A 15898-nucleotide genomic window follows, 5' to 3' on the forward strand; every position below is an offset into this window, starting at 1 on the left:
CTGTCCCTAACGGTGTAGGTGCGTACCCCTATGAAAGTCAAAAGGCGCAAGTTTTATCTCAAAAAACTCACTTTGGGTTAATTCTAGAGGTTTCTAGAAGGAATTTTGACGTGGATTGTTCGCTCTGAGGTGGTTCATGCATCCCAAAAGAGATTGAGCTAATCCCTTGATGAGAGGAGCTATCCCTTTGAAGGAGGGCTTTATCCCTTTGAAGGAGGACCTAGTAACCTCCCTCCATTGCACTATAAATACAGGCATTGGGCTGGTTGCTAGAGAGGTTAGAAGTTGAACATTTTTTAGGGTAAATGCTGGTGAAATCAAGACTTCCTAGTTGAGCTTAAGAGGAGAGATCACACATCTTTTTGGCTTCATTGGGGAGTGAGTGAAACTTGTCAAAGTAGAGGAGACTTCTTGCTGGACCCTGTGAGGAGCTTGTACAGCGTCAAGGCAAAGGTTGTAAAGTTCTTCTTCTTTTGAATTAATACAATCAAACTCATTTTTCTCAACAAGTATCTTATGTTATTTGTTTCATGGACTCCTTGACTTTCATGTTAAATATGTTTTATGCAATTGGCTTTTCAGGTGCTATTTAATTTGTTTGCCTTGTTTTTGTTTGCAGATTCGCGAAAAGGAGCTCACTTGGATCAAAGGAGCGAGGGCATCCACAAGCTTGCATTGGACCTAAGGTAGGCCCTAAAAACACTTGTTTTCTATTTGTTTATCAAAGCATATTTAGAGAAAGATAGTGTCTGGTTGGTTTGCTTGTCATTAGGTCTTCTTTAGATTCTAGGAAGGTCTATCTTGTCCGCAAGATCGACCTATTCCGTGTGACACTCCACGTGAGCACAAGGGAGCTCTTATGGAGAAAAATGTCTGAGGAAATAATAGATACCAACCTGCATGAGTTTAGGAGACATGTCATTTTAAGTAATTGAGGGATGGACTAGCATATTCTCACCTTTTGTTGGGCATGGAATCCCCCCACAGCATGTTTTGGGGCTCAAAGCCCAAGTTTTGAGTAATATTATTGTAAAGCCCCGCGAATTGCGGGCGCAGAATAAATGTTAGAGTCATAGGGTTGTCTGCCTTAAGTTTGAATGTAATTTCGGCCTACCCATGGTTCACGGACCATGGGATTGTATAAATAAGAGTGAGGCTCTAAGTTGTAAGGAGAATAAGATCATAATATAATAGAATGGATAGAAGGAGATAGTGATCATAGAGCAAGAGTCTAAGTATCTTCGGTCATAGTAGTAGGAAGAGGCTCTGCAGCTAAGTGCTCAGAGGCCTAGTAGAGTTTGCAGCTGAGTGCGCGGACCCATACAATTGAGTGCGCAGGGTCGAGTCGAGTTTGTAACCATGGAAGAAGAATAATAAAGAGAAGTTTTATCTGAATTCCGTGTATCTGTTCTTGAGTTATTACATGTTTGATATCTTTTGCAATTATACTGTTCATTTATTGTGCACATTTGTATGAATGGTGAATATTGTTAAGTATAACTAATAGCATACAGATAAGCTAAGTTAATCAACTAATATCGGGTTACTAGTAAGGATCTGGGTAATAACATTGTTCGGCCCCCGAGTAGGGTTGTGCGAAGGCAGCATCTCAAGCTGCGGGGTACAGGAAGGTGCGCGTAGCATCAAGCGCAACCACAGAGCACTTGAAACCATCAGACATCTCCAGGGTGCAAAAACCTAGTTCTAGCACCCTCCCATACTACTTCGGGTGAGACCTCAGTTCGCGCTCTGTGGACTATTGCCGAAAGGGCCAGTAGTACCAAGATTTGTTTGGCTAAATCACCTCCGAACCTGGGCCAGGCCCCAACAAGCCAACAAATGGTTCCGTTAGATGAAACAGCTTGTGCGTTCACCTTTCCAGATCGGTACAGGCATATGGTACGCAGCCTACATGAACGCACACCGATATCACAATAGGAAATAGGAACAATAAGCAGAAGTAGGCAAGGCAAGTACGCGAACAACAAAGTATGATAAGACCTAGTGCGCCAAAAGTCATACACGGGGAAGCCTTCGACAAGGTGTGTGAAGTGCTGAACAGGGTCCACCATGTGAGACACATCGACTGGGACCTGCACGTACCAACAGTTGTATGGGCTTATAGGACCATGTGCAAAAATCTGACTGCGCAAGCGCTTCCGAAGCTGAAGTATGAAGAAGGGGTTGTAGTCCCTGTGGAGCATGCGAAGACGAGTGTGCACATAATAGCACCTATAGATATGATGGTCCGCGTAGACCAGAAAGAAGAAATCACATAGTTGCGTGAAACATAACATATAAGACTTGAGGAAGAAATCCGACGGGGAAAATTTAGACTTCGCGAACTTGAAAAAGACCAGGTATGGCTAAGGGAGAAAAGCGCTTTAGTGGACGCAGAGGTCAAGAAGATGGAAAATGAAATAAAGGAAGCATTTATCATCGAAAAATATAGGATGGCAAGGCAAGGTGCGTACAGTCATACTAACAAATTGGAAAACTATCGTTGTGAATTGGTTAGTCTACTGTCGTGGCTGAGACCGCATCTCGCCAAAAGTAATGACCAAGGTAGCGTAGTGCAACTAGTAGAGTGCACAATGTCAATCACCACAATGGAAGATGGGGATTCTTTGTGAACCATGGTGGAGGACGAGATGAAGCCCTGCACAGGTGGTGCGCCCACCTAACTAGCCGTAGGAAGGATAGTCTTAGTGCTCCAGGCAGTTGAAAGGGAGCGCAAGACTATAAAATATTTTGCCTGGGAGCTACACACTCAGGGAGATACGTGCAGAATCAGAACGTCACAGGGTTCGCGACTGCGCATGGAGGGCTGCGCAGCTGCACGGGTTGGCTGGGAAGTGACCATTGGTGTCACTATTGATGAAGGGATGTCCGATTTGAGGCCAAATGGAATGGGCAGCGGGCATTTAATACACGAGTTATGGGCAAGATTTGGGAAAATCTGCTGCCAAGAAAGCATTGATGGCTCGAAATTGGGGGGAACAGTCGAATTCAAATTCAAAAGGTGCTATAAAACTCAAGGGTTGGCCAGCAAACAACACTTAGTCATTTGAGAATTGAGCGTTTGAGCAGAGCACAAAGTGTTGAGAGCCGAGCGATAAGTAAGTCCCTAAGTTCACGAGAAATAGAATACGGTATAGATATGATGAAGGCCACTAGGGATGGGTTGCGAGTTGAAGGGAACCGTCGGTGAGGCCGCACAGACACCCATCGTACATGATGTTCCCTAGGGCTCTGGGGTGGTGACAGAAATCCCCAAATCACCGCGAACACCATGGCCCAAGAAATATAAACAAGTAATGGGTCCAGCACATGTCCCCGAGGAATCCGTGGCACAACAAATTATCAATGGAAGAAAAGGGGAAGGCAGTCACAATTGAAATAGATGAGGAAGAAGAAGACTTGAAAGCCCTGGTCGCCACCACAGAAGAAGAAGAAGATGTGGAGGAGGATATCCAACCACTGCACTCTGCCACAAAACTACTCGCGTATGTCCCTCTGCGGAAAGGGAAGACCAAAGTACCAAAGGATCTAGTTGCAACGAAGAGTTCACTCCAGACCTCGCTCCTCCCAGATGGTATTGTATTTGAGGGCACACACCTAGGCCACGTACCAACCATGAAATTCGAAGACTGGGACCTCGCTGACAGCGAGAAGTTCCCGCACCTGGAGACTAGGAACTTAATGAAGCAGAACATCGAGGGGGCGATGATCACATTGGAACTGTGGAAATGGCTACGCAGTGTGGAAAAGGTCAGGTTGCTGCACTTGTTATGGATCCCACACTTCCACCACGCACCCATCACCATTTTCATCATGAAGCAGCTGCTCTACCTAGTACATGATGGGTATCTATGGCTGGAGGAGCCTATTCCCATCATGGAAAACATGATTCATAGGATTTCTCGACTCCCCTATAAATGAAAGAACCCTGCGACTATAGCCGGAAAAGGTAGCGATTTGGCTCTCGCGGAAGCCATGAAGGCAAAATATAAGTTGGAGAAGAAGAAACAGGGCTACGTCATCTCAAGCATCAAGGACAAAGGGGTGCACGTAGCAACCCAACTCCTGGCCAACAAAGTAATGAGGAAGTGCCACGTCGATGAGGTACCGACGCCAGTGGTCGCGCTGGCCGAGCAGTGTGCGGAGGGGGTCTAGTTCAACTGGGTTGAATTCCTCTGCAAGGAATTTTTGATCAACTGTCATGAAGCCCGAGAGTAGGGTAAGACCTTCCACTACATGCGGTTGCTCTTATCCATATTGCTGGTAGGAGGAGAACTGCCGGAGGACATTCAGTTCCCTAATATTGACAGAGAGTTACCAGAGGCCACGAAGTATGCTTCGCTCTGGGCCACCAAGGACGCGAACTAGATTCGCAACACAAAAAATTTCTGGGTGCTTATGGAGGCGAGCATCCGGATGTGGATCAACAAGAGGCCACACCTGTCACCTACGGTGCATAATAGTCTGCAGACTTCAAATCCAATATGCACAACATCTACATCAAGGCGCGGAAGGATCCGGTGAAACAGTGGACGAAGATGCCCTTTGTAGCCACTAATGATGCGATCTTTACTATATTGGAGACATGGCCTCCCGAGTGGCGTGCCCCAGATTTAGCGGAATTGGAGAAAGCGACAGCACAGAAAAAGAAGGATGATGCCAAGTTGTGCATCACCCAATTGACCGAGAGAAGGTGGAATGAAAAAGTGGCAGCTGAGGTAAGGGTAGTGCACGAAGCGGCACAAAAATCCGCAGAGCAGAAGAAGGCCACAGAAGTAGCAGCAGCAATGCAAACAGCAGAGGCAACAACGGTACAGGTAGAGGAGGGCCAAGCAACGTCCTCAGGGCAGGAGGTAGAGGACACAGAAATAGCAAAAGGGAGCACGGACCCAGGGACCACGTCCACACAGCTCAAATGGTCATGCATCGCAGAGAGATCGGGTCTAAGGAAAAAGGTCAAGGCTTTGAAGCTAGCCATTGACTTGATCACCTTAACCAAAGGTGATATCCATGAAATTGACGAGATGGTTCGTGATGTCACCAGTGAAGTGCTTCAAGAGTTTATGACGGAGCACCAGACTGTGTTGGGAGCCCTCAGGTCATAGCTGTCAGAGTTACAGGCGCGACCCCCTCAGGAAGGCACCTTGTCAACGCACATCGCAATAAGAACTTCAGTAGCAAAAAAGATGTTGCGTGCAAGGATGGAAAATACAATAGTGTTGCTAGAGGGAGCTCTAGTGACACCCAATGCGATGGATCGGATGTCGTTAACATGATGAAAGACATTGGCCTTAACCTAGTTGCCCTTCCCCAAGAAACGCTATATCAGCTACAGGATGGGATCACAGTAGAGATTCGTGCTAGGGAGAACCACACGATCCAAGTTCTTAGTGAACAGAATATCAATATGGAGCAACTCATCTTGCAGCGTGATGAGTTGGTGTCGCAGAATCAACAGTTGGTGTAGACGATAGATGATGCTTTCCGACACGTCCTGGAACTGGCTATCACAATAGATCTACCAGTAGAAGTCTGGATTCATAGTTTGACAAGTGGAGTCCGAGATGCGAGAGAAGAGACAACAAAGGTTCAGCTAGAGCTGAACCTTCAGATTATCAAGCTATGGTTGAAGGCGCAACCTTCCACTCCCCTGGAAATCAGAGAACAGTGCACCAATGCTATTACAGCAGGGTTGGAAGATATTGGAGGTGTAGTGCACGAATGTACGAATATGTTGGAACAGGCACTAGAGGTCAAGACTTTGTAGGAGGATCCCAATAACCAGCAACTAGAGATAGAGGCACGCGAACTCCAGCAGCAGTACGACAGCATCAGAGGGACCACACAGACAGTTGTCCTCAGTTAGCAGCTTGCGAGGATGCAGCAAGCCAATGCGTTAAAGGAGCAGGTGGACTCGGCGTGCCATAAGGAAGCAGTTCTCAAAGCGTGCATCCAGCCATGGATTGACAAAGCCTTCACAATCACAGCAAATATTGAAGGAAAGCTCATGCAAATTCAAGGGATGCATTCACAGATGCAGGGTAGCACACCAGAAACAGAGGTCTCAGAAGAGAGAATGCAGTAGGTTCAACAAGCAGTAGCTCAGTGTGCTACAGACATCAAGACTATTCGGGACCAGTTGGAGGGACTCCTCATCGACAGAGTGACTCGAGGGTGAGTCACGATGTTTGTGTCGGGGGCCTGTTGGGCATGGAATCCCCCCACAGCATGTTTTGGGGCTCAAAGCCCAAGCTTTGAGTAATATTATTGTAAATCCCCGCGAATTGCAAGCGCAGAATGTATGTTAGAGTCATAGGGTTGTCCGCCCTAAGTTTGAATGTAATGTCGGCCTACCCATGGTCTGCGGACCATGGGATTGTATAAATAAGAGCAAGGCACTAAGTTGTAAGGAGAATAAGATCATAATAGAATAGAATGGATAGAAGGGGATAGCGAGCATAGAGCAAGAGTCTAAGTATCTTGGGTCGTAGTAGTAGGAAGAGGCTCTGCAGCTGACTGCGCAGAGGCCTAGTAGAGTCCGCAGCTGAGTGCACGGACCCTTGTATCTGAGTGCGCAGGGCGGAGTCGAGTTTGTAACTAAGAAGGAAGAATAATAAGGAGAAGTTTTACTTGAATTTCATGTATTTGTTCTTGAGTTATTACATGTTTGATATCATTTGCAATTATACTGTTCATTTACTGCGTGCATTTGTATGAATGGTGAATATTGTTAAGTATAACTGAAAGCATACAGATAAGCTAATTTAATCAACTAATATCAGGTTACTAGTAAGGATCTGGGTAATAACATTGTTCGGCCCCCCGAGTAGGGCTGCACGAAGGCAACATCTCAGGCTGCGGGGTACAGGAAGGTGTGCGTAGCATCGAACGCAACCGTGGACCACTTGAAACCATCAAACATCTCCAGGGTGCGGAAACCTGGTTCTAGCACCCTCCCATACTACTTCGGGTGAGACCTCAGTCCGCACTCCATGGACTATTTCCAAAAGGGCTAGTAGTATCGGGATTTGTTTGGTTAAATCACCTCCGAACTTGGGTCAGGCCCCAACACCTTTAATTGTGTGAGATGACAACCTAACCTCCTCCCTTTCTCACATTTCCCTTCCGCATATTTATTGATTACTTTTAGTATGTCTTTGGAGAAAAATTTTAATTTGATATATTACTCATGGGTTGTATTTGTCATATTTTGGACATTGAAATTTTATACTGTTGAAAAAATGTAGCAAGAAAGTCTCAATTTGACTTTAGCTTTAGTCAAATTGAGTAAATCAAATTTCCACATCAGCAGAACAACTTCGAGGTAGTGAACTAGTGTGACATGGCTCTTGTCACTTAGTTAGCTCAGTAAATTCAAGTTAGAAGGCTTTGGAGTTCATTTATGCATGTGTTATTGCTAAAGTTTAGTAATCCAGTTTGGTTATTTTTAGTTGTATTTAGTTAACTGACCTCTAACTATTGTTAGAGTCAATTGAAGGTCAATTGTGCAGTGGGACAACAATCTAACTCGAAGATTTGTTAGTTAGCTGATCAATCAACCCAAATAGCTAGTGCATGTAGAGAATTCGAGTTCCTCAGCTGAAGTGGAGATGATAATGCAGTGTAACATCAGTTCTAGACTAGCCTTGAGTGTACAAGTGTAGCATACAATTAGTGATAAATCCTTGGGAATTGTGCAATCAATTTGGAGGAAATTCCTAAAGAATAGGGGCCAATTTCTTTAAGATTTGTGCAAGGAAATAGGGGCCTTGGTGAGCAAATATTTGGCTAAGTGTTAGCCAAAGCTTGCTCATTGAGCAGGAGAACAATTACAGGTTGAGCTCAAAGTTGGAGTTAGCAATTGTAATGGTTTCTCAATTCATTGATTAATGCAAAGAAGCCTGAGGGGTTTTTCTGAGTTGGGTTCCCCTAGAAATCATTGTGTATTTGTGGTTTTCTTATTGCATCTTTATGCATGTTGTTCTAAATTGTGAATTTAATTTCACAGATAAGTAGAGTAGAATTGTGTCTTATAATTTTCAGTTAGAATTCTTGAGCAGTTGCAATTTCTATCAAATTTCTACATATACAATAAAAATTATTATTTCATAATCAAGCTTTTAATATCTCATTTACCATATTTTTTTTTGTTTAGAGGAATCAACAACTAGGTTTGGCTTGTACTCACTTGACATGGGGTCGATTCCCACTGCTACTACTATAACCTCTAGGTTCTCTTTACACTCCACAAATCCCACCCTCATTTCCTTCAAATTAGTAATACATCTTGAATGGATCTAATGATTAAGAGCATGTGCTCTCGTGTAAAAGGTCACAAGTTCAAAGCAATCTTCTACCTATATCAATATTTTCAATCTCATGAGTTATATAATACTTCATAATAAAATTGCCCATAAACTAGTTTCACCAAATTTTAATTAAAAAATAAATTTAAAATATATATCTATATATATTCACAATATATATGCTGTTATTATATTATAGTTACCACTTAAATATTTCATTTATTCTCAAACGTTTAAAATTAATACTATTTTAATTTAAAATATACAAATAATAAATATATTAAAGAAATTTAAAATATATGGTATGATAAATGAATTAATGCATAATTAAATGAAAAACATAACTTTAAATCATATATATGTTGAAATGAGGATAAAAGGCTTTTAAAAACTTAAAAATAGTAATAATAATTTTATTTTAATTCGAAAGAAATAATATCATAAATTAACTCGTTCAATGATAAATTTGAAAAAATATAAATTATTATTATTAAAGCGAAAAAAATGATTTGAAATCTTAAAAATAGTAACAATAATTTTATTTTAATTCAAAAGAAATGGTATCATAAATGAACTCATTCAATGATAAATTTGAAAAAGATATAAATTATTATTATTAAAACTAAAAAATGATTTGAAATGTATTATTTCATAAAATAAAGTAATTTACCTAAGGTAAATTAAATGAAAGTAACAATGTATAATATTCTGGATTTTATTAATTAATAATAATAATATTAACTATTATTAATTATTAAATAAGATCTATTACTAATTCATCTAACTAACTACGAATTAATATTGATTAAATAATTCATCTACTTAACTACGAATTAATATAGATTAAATATTTTTAAAGAACAATAAAAATTATCTAATTATTGATATTTAATCAAATAATTATAATGAATATAATAATTTATTATAATAATAATTATGATTATTATTATTAAATAATTATTATTATTTTAAATAACTAAGATTTATCAATTAAATAAACTATTAATAAAAAATTTATAATAATAATTACTATTTTAAATTATTAAGATTATTATTATTGATCAATATTAAGATTTAGTTATATTGATTATTATTATTGATCAATATTAAGATTTATTTATATTAATATTAAGGATTAGTATTTGATTAAGATTAAGGATTAAGTATTTATTTAATATTCCATTAATAATTGAATTTAATAAAATAATAATACTTTAAAATTAACTCATTATTCAAAAATTACTAAAAATTACAATAAAAACTTAGAAAAGATAATAATTAATATTATTAATCAAGCTGACCTTCATCTCATCCTTAAATCAACTTACCTCATAACTATTTAAATATCACAGTTGAGCTCTTCTACTATCAACATTCAAGAAGCCCTATCCCTATTGGGATTTGAAACGTTGACAAAGTCAAATATATATATATAATATTATCAATAATTATAAAAAATAAAAAATAAATAATCATAAAAATAAAAATAAATAATAATTTTAAGTGTTTTTAAAAAATTATTTTAAAATTTTATTATTAATAACAATTTGAAATTGATGTAAGAATTATTACCAAATTTAAATATAAATTTGATATATTTACGATAAATTATTTATTATATTTTATTTTTAGATTTATAATTTTAAATTTGATATATACATAATCTTTGATATATACATTAGATCTCAGTTTCACAATCTTTGTTACAATACTGACCTTCCTAGCCTTTTACAATGTCAAAATTATAGTGAGCTCGGGAGGCTTCTCTCCAAGCTTTTTGAGCATAGGAATAAAATCTTAAATCAAAATAGATAATTCGTTTTTTTAGGTCCGATAGACCATTATTTGGTCTCAGCGGACGTTAACCATCATCATCATCAATAAATTAATAACTCTGTTTTATTTTTATGAATTCTTTTAATTGTTTTTTAATAGATTTATAATTCTTTAATATTCTTGATAATTATTATTAAAAACAAAAACTTATAAAAGAAAAATTCTCAAAAATATTTTAATAAAAAGTAATTCAACCATTAGCACAATAACAACAATTTTCGTCTTCGTCGTCATTATTATTAAAATAATTTTATATTGTGAAACAACGCCGTTGAGTATTGCATGGAATCACTTGTATATTTAACAACGTTTCATTATTTAGAAACATGTGTCTTATCAACAAAAGCATTAAAGAACCGAGTGAGGAAATATTAGAGTGGGTCCCTTTGGCATTAAAAAAAAACCTAAAAGTAGATGGAGTTGTTTTTTATTTGACATGACATGGCTATTGTGATTAATACACCAATCAGCCACCTTTAGAAGCTTATATATCGAAGAGGGTGACCAGTGGAGTATATGTACTTTAATTTAATTATGGAATACATATATTTTAATTAAATTAAATTAAATTATTATAATAAAATATGTGTTGTTTCTAAATTCTCTTGTGATGGAGGAGAGCTCTGCAACAAAAAAAAATAATGGCGGCAAGGCGGTGAAACGCTTGGGGCAGCGCAAAGGAAGGGATAGAAGGCTGTCAGCAACCCGGACCAGCAGAAATTGGCAGAGAACCAGGCAACAACGGTATGACAGAAGATGTCAGGAGGGGAGAGATCCCCTCCTATCGGGATACGGTGGCAGGAGAGGGATAGAGTAGCCAGGAGACAGAGGAACGGAAGAGCGCAGGACCAGTGCTAGGAACTTCCTGGCAAACAGGCCGCAGAGGAAAGTGCCTGCCATGTGCAGCGGAGAGACCCAGATTCGTGATTCCAGCGAATAAACTGGAAAAGTACAGAAGCTATATGAGGGATCATGCCCTTATCTGCAAGTTCGTAGGAGTCTGGCCATCAGAAAGAGATCTTACCAAGTGGATCCAGCAAAAATGGCAACCCCAAGGCCACATTGAGCTCACGCTGGGAGCGAAAGGCTTCTTCATGGTAATCTTCTTTAACCTGCAAGATAAGGAAAAGGTATTTGAAAATGGCCCGTATTTCTATTACAATGCTGGTTTGTTCATGCATTTCTGGGAAGAATGCTACAACCCTGATAAAGAAACCTTTCTAGCTGCGCCTGTCTGGGTTCGCTTATTCGGGCTCCCCACAGACTTTTGGGATCCGAAAATCTTGGAGGGGATAGGAAACTCAATAGGAAGTTTCGTGAAAATAGCAGAAACCACGAAGAAAGGAAGATACACCTCGTACACTAGGATCTGTGTTTATATGAACCTAGAAAACCCCATGCCAGACACAATAGAACTTGAATATCATGAAGATGTTTGGCAGCAAAACATAGACTACGAACACATCCCGTTTAGGTGCCGTAGGTGCCATGTCCATGGACATCTGGCCAGGGAAAATTTTAAGAACCCCCCTAAATTTACATGTATAATAAATGGGCGAATCTCCATGGTATATAGGAAAAATGGAAGACGATTTTATCAATAATATGATATGTATATATAATTTTTTGGCGAATCTCTCACCAGGCATGGCGAATATTTTACTCAATTATAAAATCTTGTGTTTATTGAATACACAAATGAAATCATTGCATTTCTTTAAAATATCTTTTGAAATCAAAATTACCGAAATTACATATCGATAACCTAGTGGGTGTAGGATAAAATTCACCCGTGCCATTCACAGAAAGCATGAGAAAAAACCTAATACTATATATAAAACAAAGAAAAATTCAAATCCATCACTTCTAGGGACCTCGTAACCACCCTGCCAATACACAAGTATGTTCTTGTTTGCAATTAGAAAAATTACCCAAATTACAATTTGTTTACTCCAGCATATGTTGGAAAGTTATAGAAGGATGACTAGTGCAATCAATCCATTCCTTTTAGCCTCGGATTTGTTTTAGTTTAAAACAGAAGTATACAAATATACGTGTCCAATGTCTATGCTTTAACCATTCACCTTAAGATGTTTTTACAATATAATTTCCTAAGTCTATTTAATATCTTCATTATCATAAAAACCAACCTATATCCATCTTAACCCCACATCTACCACTCTTAGGGGGATGAAATCTATTTATCCCTCTGAGCACTTGGTAGACCCAGAATTAAGATGGATCTAAGATGATAGAATTTCCCCTTTAAATAGTCTATGCTCACATGAATACCATGGTATTACCATGGGTCAATACCATGGGTTATTATAAACCTAAATGTTTAACATACATTAAATTACAACATCCATTTTTACTCTTGATTGGATCAAATATTTTTTCACTCTATGCTAGTTTGCATATCACGATATTTGATACCTCTCGGGGGTTAGTAGATCCAGAGTAAAGATGGATCTATGCTAGTTTAATTCCCCTATTTAAATAGACTACATTCCAGGTGAATACCATGGGTCAATACCACGTGCCATTTTTATTTTTATTAATACTAATATTAGGGTTAATAATGTTTTTTTGCATGGTATTAATAACAATCTAGTCCATGGTATTTGTCCCATAGTATTTTTCCCATAGGTTTCACCTAAATATAACACATTTTTTGAGTGTTCATAAATATAAGGTGACTTATGGAGTAAATATAAAAAAATGTTTTATTTGTTTACCATACCTCTAATTTATTTATATTTTTATTAATTTACCATACCTCTTTTACAAATATGGTATTTGGCCCATAGGATTCACTTAAATAAAACCTCTTTCTTGAACCTTCATAAATAGAACGAGGGTTATGGACTAAATATAAAAAGAGGTTTTATTTATTTACCGTCTAGTTTATTTATATTTTTATTTATTTACCATACCTTTTGAGTAAGTATAAAAAGACGTTTTATTTATTTACCATACCTCTACTTATATTTTTATTTGTTTACACCCTTGCATGTATATAAGGTTACTTATGGAGTAAATATAAAAAATGTTTTACTTGTTTACCATACCTCTCATTTATTTATATTTTCATTCATTTACCATACCTCTTTTATAAATATGGTATTTGGGCCTTTGGCCCATAGGATTCACTTAAATAAAACTTATTCTTGAAAATGGATGAATGGAAGGTTGTAACTCTTAATTTCAAGGGCTAAATTTACCTTTTTTACCCTCTCCCTTAAAATAAGGTGGGCTATTTGAGGTGATTTGTAAAAACGTACTATGATACAAAATATTCGCCCACTAAAAATTTAAAACCCCTTAATTTCGCCAAAGGGTGAACATTCGCCCCTAAAATTTTCTATGCATCTGGCAAAGGAATGCCCGATAACACGAGAGGAAGAAGAAAGTAGAAGCCCCCTGCAAAAAAAGAGAGAGCCAACAGATCAGGAGGAATACCAAGAGGTGAAAAACAAAAGGAAAGTAAACAAGGAAACCCCCCAGAAAGGAAGGAAGGAAAAACAATCAGCCCCAGAGAAACCAAACAGCTTTGCAGTTCTGCAGGTAGAGGATGAAGAGGAAGACCAACCCATGGAAAATCAAGAGGATAAGGGGTCGGACAGTAGTGAGAGCAGCAAAAGAAACCACTCAAAAAGGAAAGCCCCGAGCGAGCCAACAGAGAAAGGTAAGGAACAAGAAGAACAAGCCGAACAGATGGAGACAGACCAAGAGAACAGCAGAGAAGAACTAAGTCAAGAGGAAGTAGTCTTAAGAAAACTTCTGAATGAATGGAAGAACCTGGATGAGAGGTTTATTCCAGAAGAACAAAAGAGGTTGTATGCGGAAACCTTCCAGCAATATAAAGCAAAACTTGGAAAAGGCAAAGCCTCACCAGAAGAACTCCAAGAGACCCAACAGGAAAGCAGACCTGATCAGCAAGGACAAGGTAAAGGGGGGAAAAAGAGGAAGAAAAAACCTTAAGGACTCTATCCAACTCATGGGAGAAATGTTAGTCAATACAGGGAGAGTGGTCCCGCTATCAGCGGTATTCCAAAACCTATCCCAAGTTAACCAATGATTTTGATATCTTGTAATATTAGAGGCTTAAACAGCAAAGGAAAACAGAGACATATGGCGGCAAGACTGAAAAAGGACAAACCCCAAATTATGCTTATCCAAGAAACTAAAATCTCAGGCCAAAAGATGGAGGAAATTCTCAATAAAATAAAACCGAGATATGAACATGTAACTATAGATGCCAAAGGGAGTGTAGGAGGGATAGCAATTATTTGGAATCCAGTAGAAGTCCTAACCGACTGGTGGATAGGAATGCCAAGAATCCTGACAGGGAGATTCAGGCTCATAGGGAAAAGTGAATGGGTGGCGATCTTGGCTGTCTACGGGCCCCATACCCGTGCTGATAGAGGCCTGTTTCTCAATCAGTTGGCAAAGCTCAGAAATATGCACCAGGAGCAGAGATGGATCCTGGCAGGCGACTTTAACTTAATCACTTCTAGAGAAGAGAAAAAAGGTGGAATAAGCAGAGAAGACCCGGAGATGGAAAGATTCAGAGACGTTCAAGCAGAATTAAGGGTGGTTGATATCCCAACTATAAACGGGAAATTCACCTGGAATAACAGAAGAGGCGGGACAAAACAAATTGCATCAAGATTGGACAGATTTTTAATCTCAGAGCACATAATTGGGCTGGACATCTTCTACGAAGCCTCTATCCTACCCATAATAGGGTCCGACCACTGGCCAATAAAGCTCGAAATAGCCTTGAACAATCCGATTAAAAAGAGGCCCTTCTGGTTCGAGTCCTTCTGGCTCAGAGCTCCTGATTTCCTCGACAAAGTAAGGAGCTGGTGGCAGGATAGCAAGAGTGGAAAGGAAGGCCGCAGCAAAATGCACTCTTTTCAGCTCAGACTCAAAGAAATCAAGAGCAAAATCAAGAAGTGGAACAGGGAAGAATTCGGCAATATTCAGCAGGAGCAAGGCAAACTCCAGTCCAGATTGGAAAGAATACAGCAGCAAATCATCTTGGAAGGTCGAAATGAAGAGCTGGCTGAGGAGGAAGGCAGGGTAATCACTCAAATAGAAGAAAGGCGAAAGCAGGAGGAAATTCTGTGGAAGCAGAAATCTCGAGTCCAATGGCTAAAGGAGGGGGAAAAAACTCCAAATTCTTCCATAAAGCAATGCTGAGTCATCGCCAGCACAACAAAATCTTCTCCTTGAAAGACAGTCAGGGAAACAGAGTGACGCAACAGATAGAAATAGAACAACTCTTGGTGGATCACTTCAAAGGCATTCTCACTGAACCAAATGCCAACAGATCTGAGGACATAGACAAGGTTTGCCAACATATCCCTAAGAAATTTCTAGAGATCAAAATCTGGCTCTGCTCAGGGTAATCACTAAGGAAGAACTTGAAGAGGTAGTTAACAAAATGCCGAAAAATAAAGCCTTGGGTCTTGATGGCTTCACCATTGAGTTTTACCAGGCAGCTTGGAGTTTTATGGGGAATGACCTGCTAGACATAGTGGAGGAATCCAGGTGTTCAAAGCGCATGCACTAGGGCCTGAATGCCACTTTCCTGGCTCTAATCCCGAAGAATGGCTGCTCGAAGGAACCGTAGGGTTTCAGGCCCATCTCCCTATGTAATGTTGTTTACAAAATTCTAGCAACAATCATGGTAAACAGGCTAAAGCCGATCCTGCTGGATCTCATTG

General features: G+C 39.1%; 1 protein-coding gene across 1 annotated transcript; it reads left to right on the top strand.

Moving 5' to 3' along the window:
* The first annotated feature begins 14297 nt into the window (after positions 1-14297).
* LOC149199562 (uncharacterized) lies at positions 14298-15371 on the top strand. Its single transcript, XM_089400618.1, has one exon. It carries the CDS (start codon positions 14298-14300, stop codon positions 15369-15371), a length of 1074 nt encoding a protein of 357 aa, XP_089256744.1.
* The last annotated feature ends 527 nt before the right edge of the window (positions 15372-15898 follow it).

The sequence above is a fragment of the Pinus tabuliformis genome, chromosome 2_1, assembly GCF_031772625.1.
Source record: "Pinus tabuliformis cultivar Carrire ecotype Pingquan chromosome 2_1, CPIR1, whole genome shotgun sequence".
Taxonomy (NCBI): domain Eukaryota; kingdom Viridiplantae; phylum Streptophyta; class Pinopsida; order Pinales; family Pinaceae; genus Pinus; species Pinus tabuliformis.

What these genes read in the sequence shown, in the direction of transcription:
- LOC149199562 (XM_089400618.1), top strand. Translation starts at nt 14,298, where the DNA reads ATGGCGGCAAGACTGAAAAAGGACAAACCCCAAATTATGCTTATCCAA.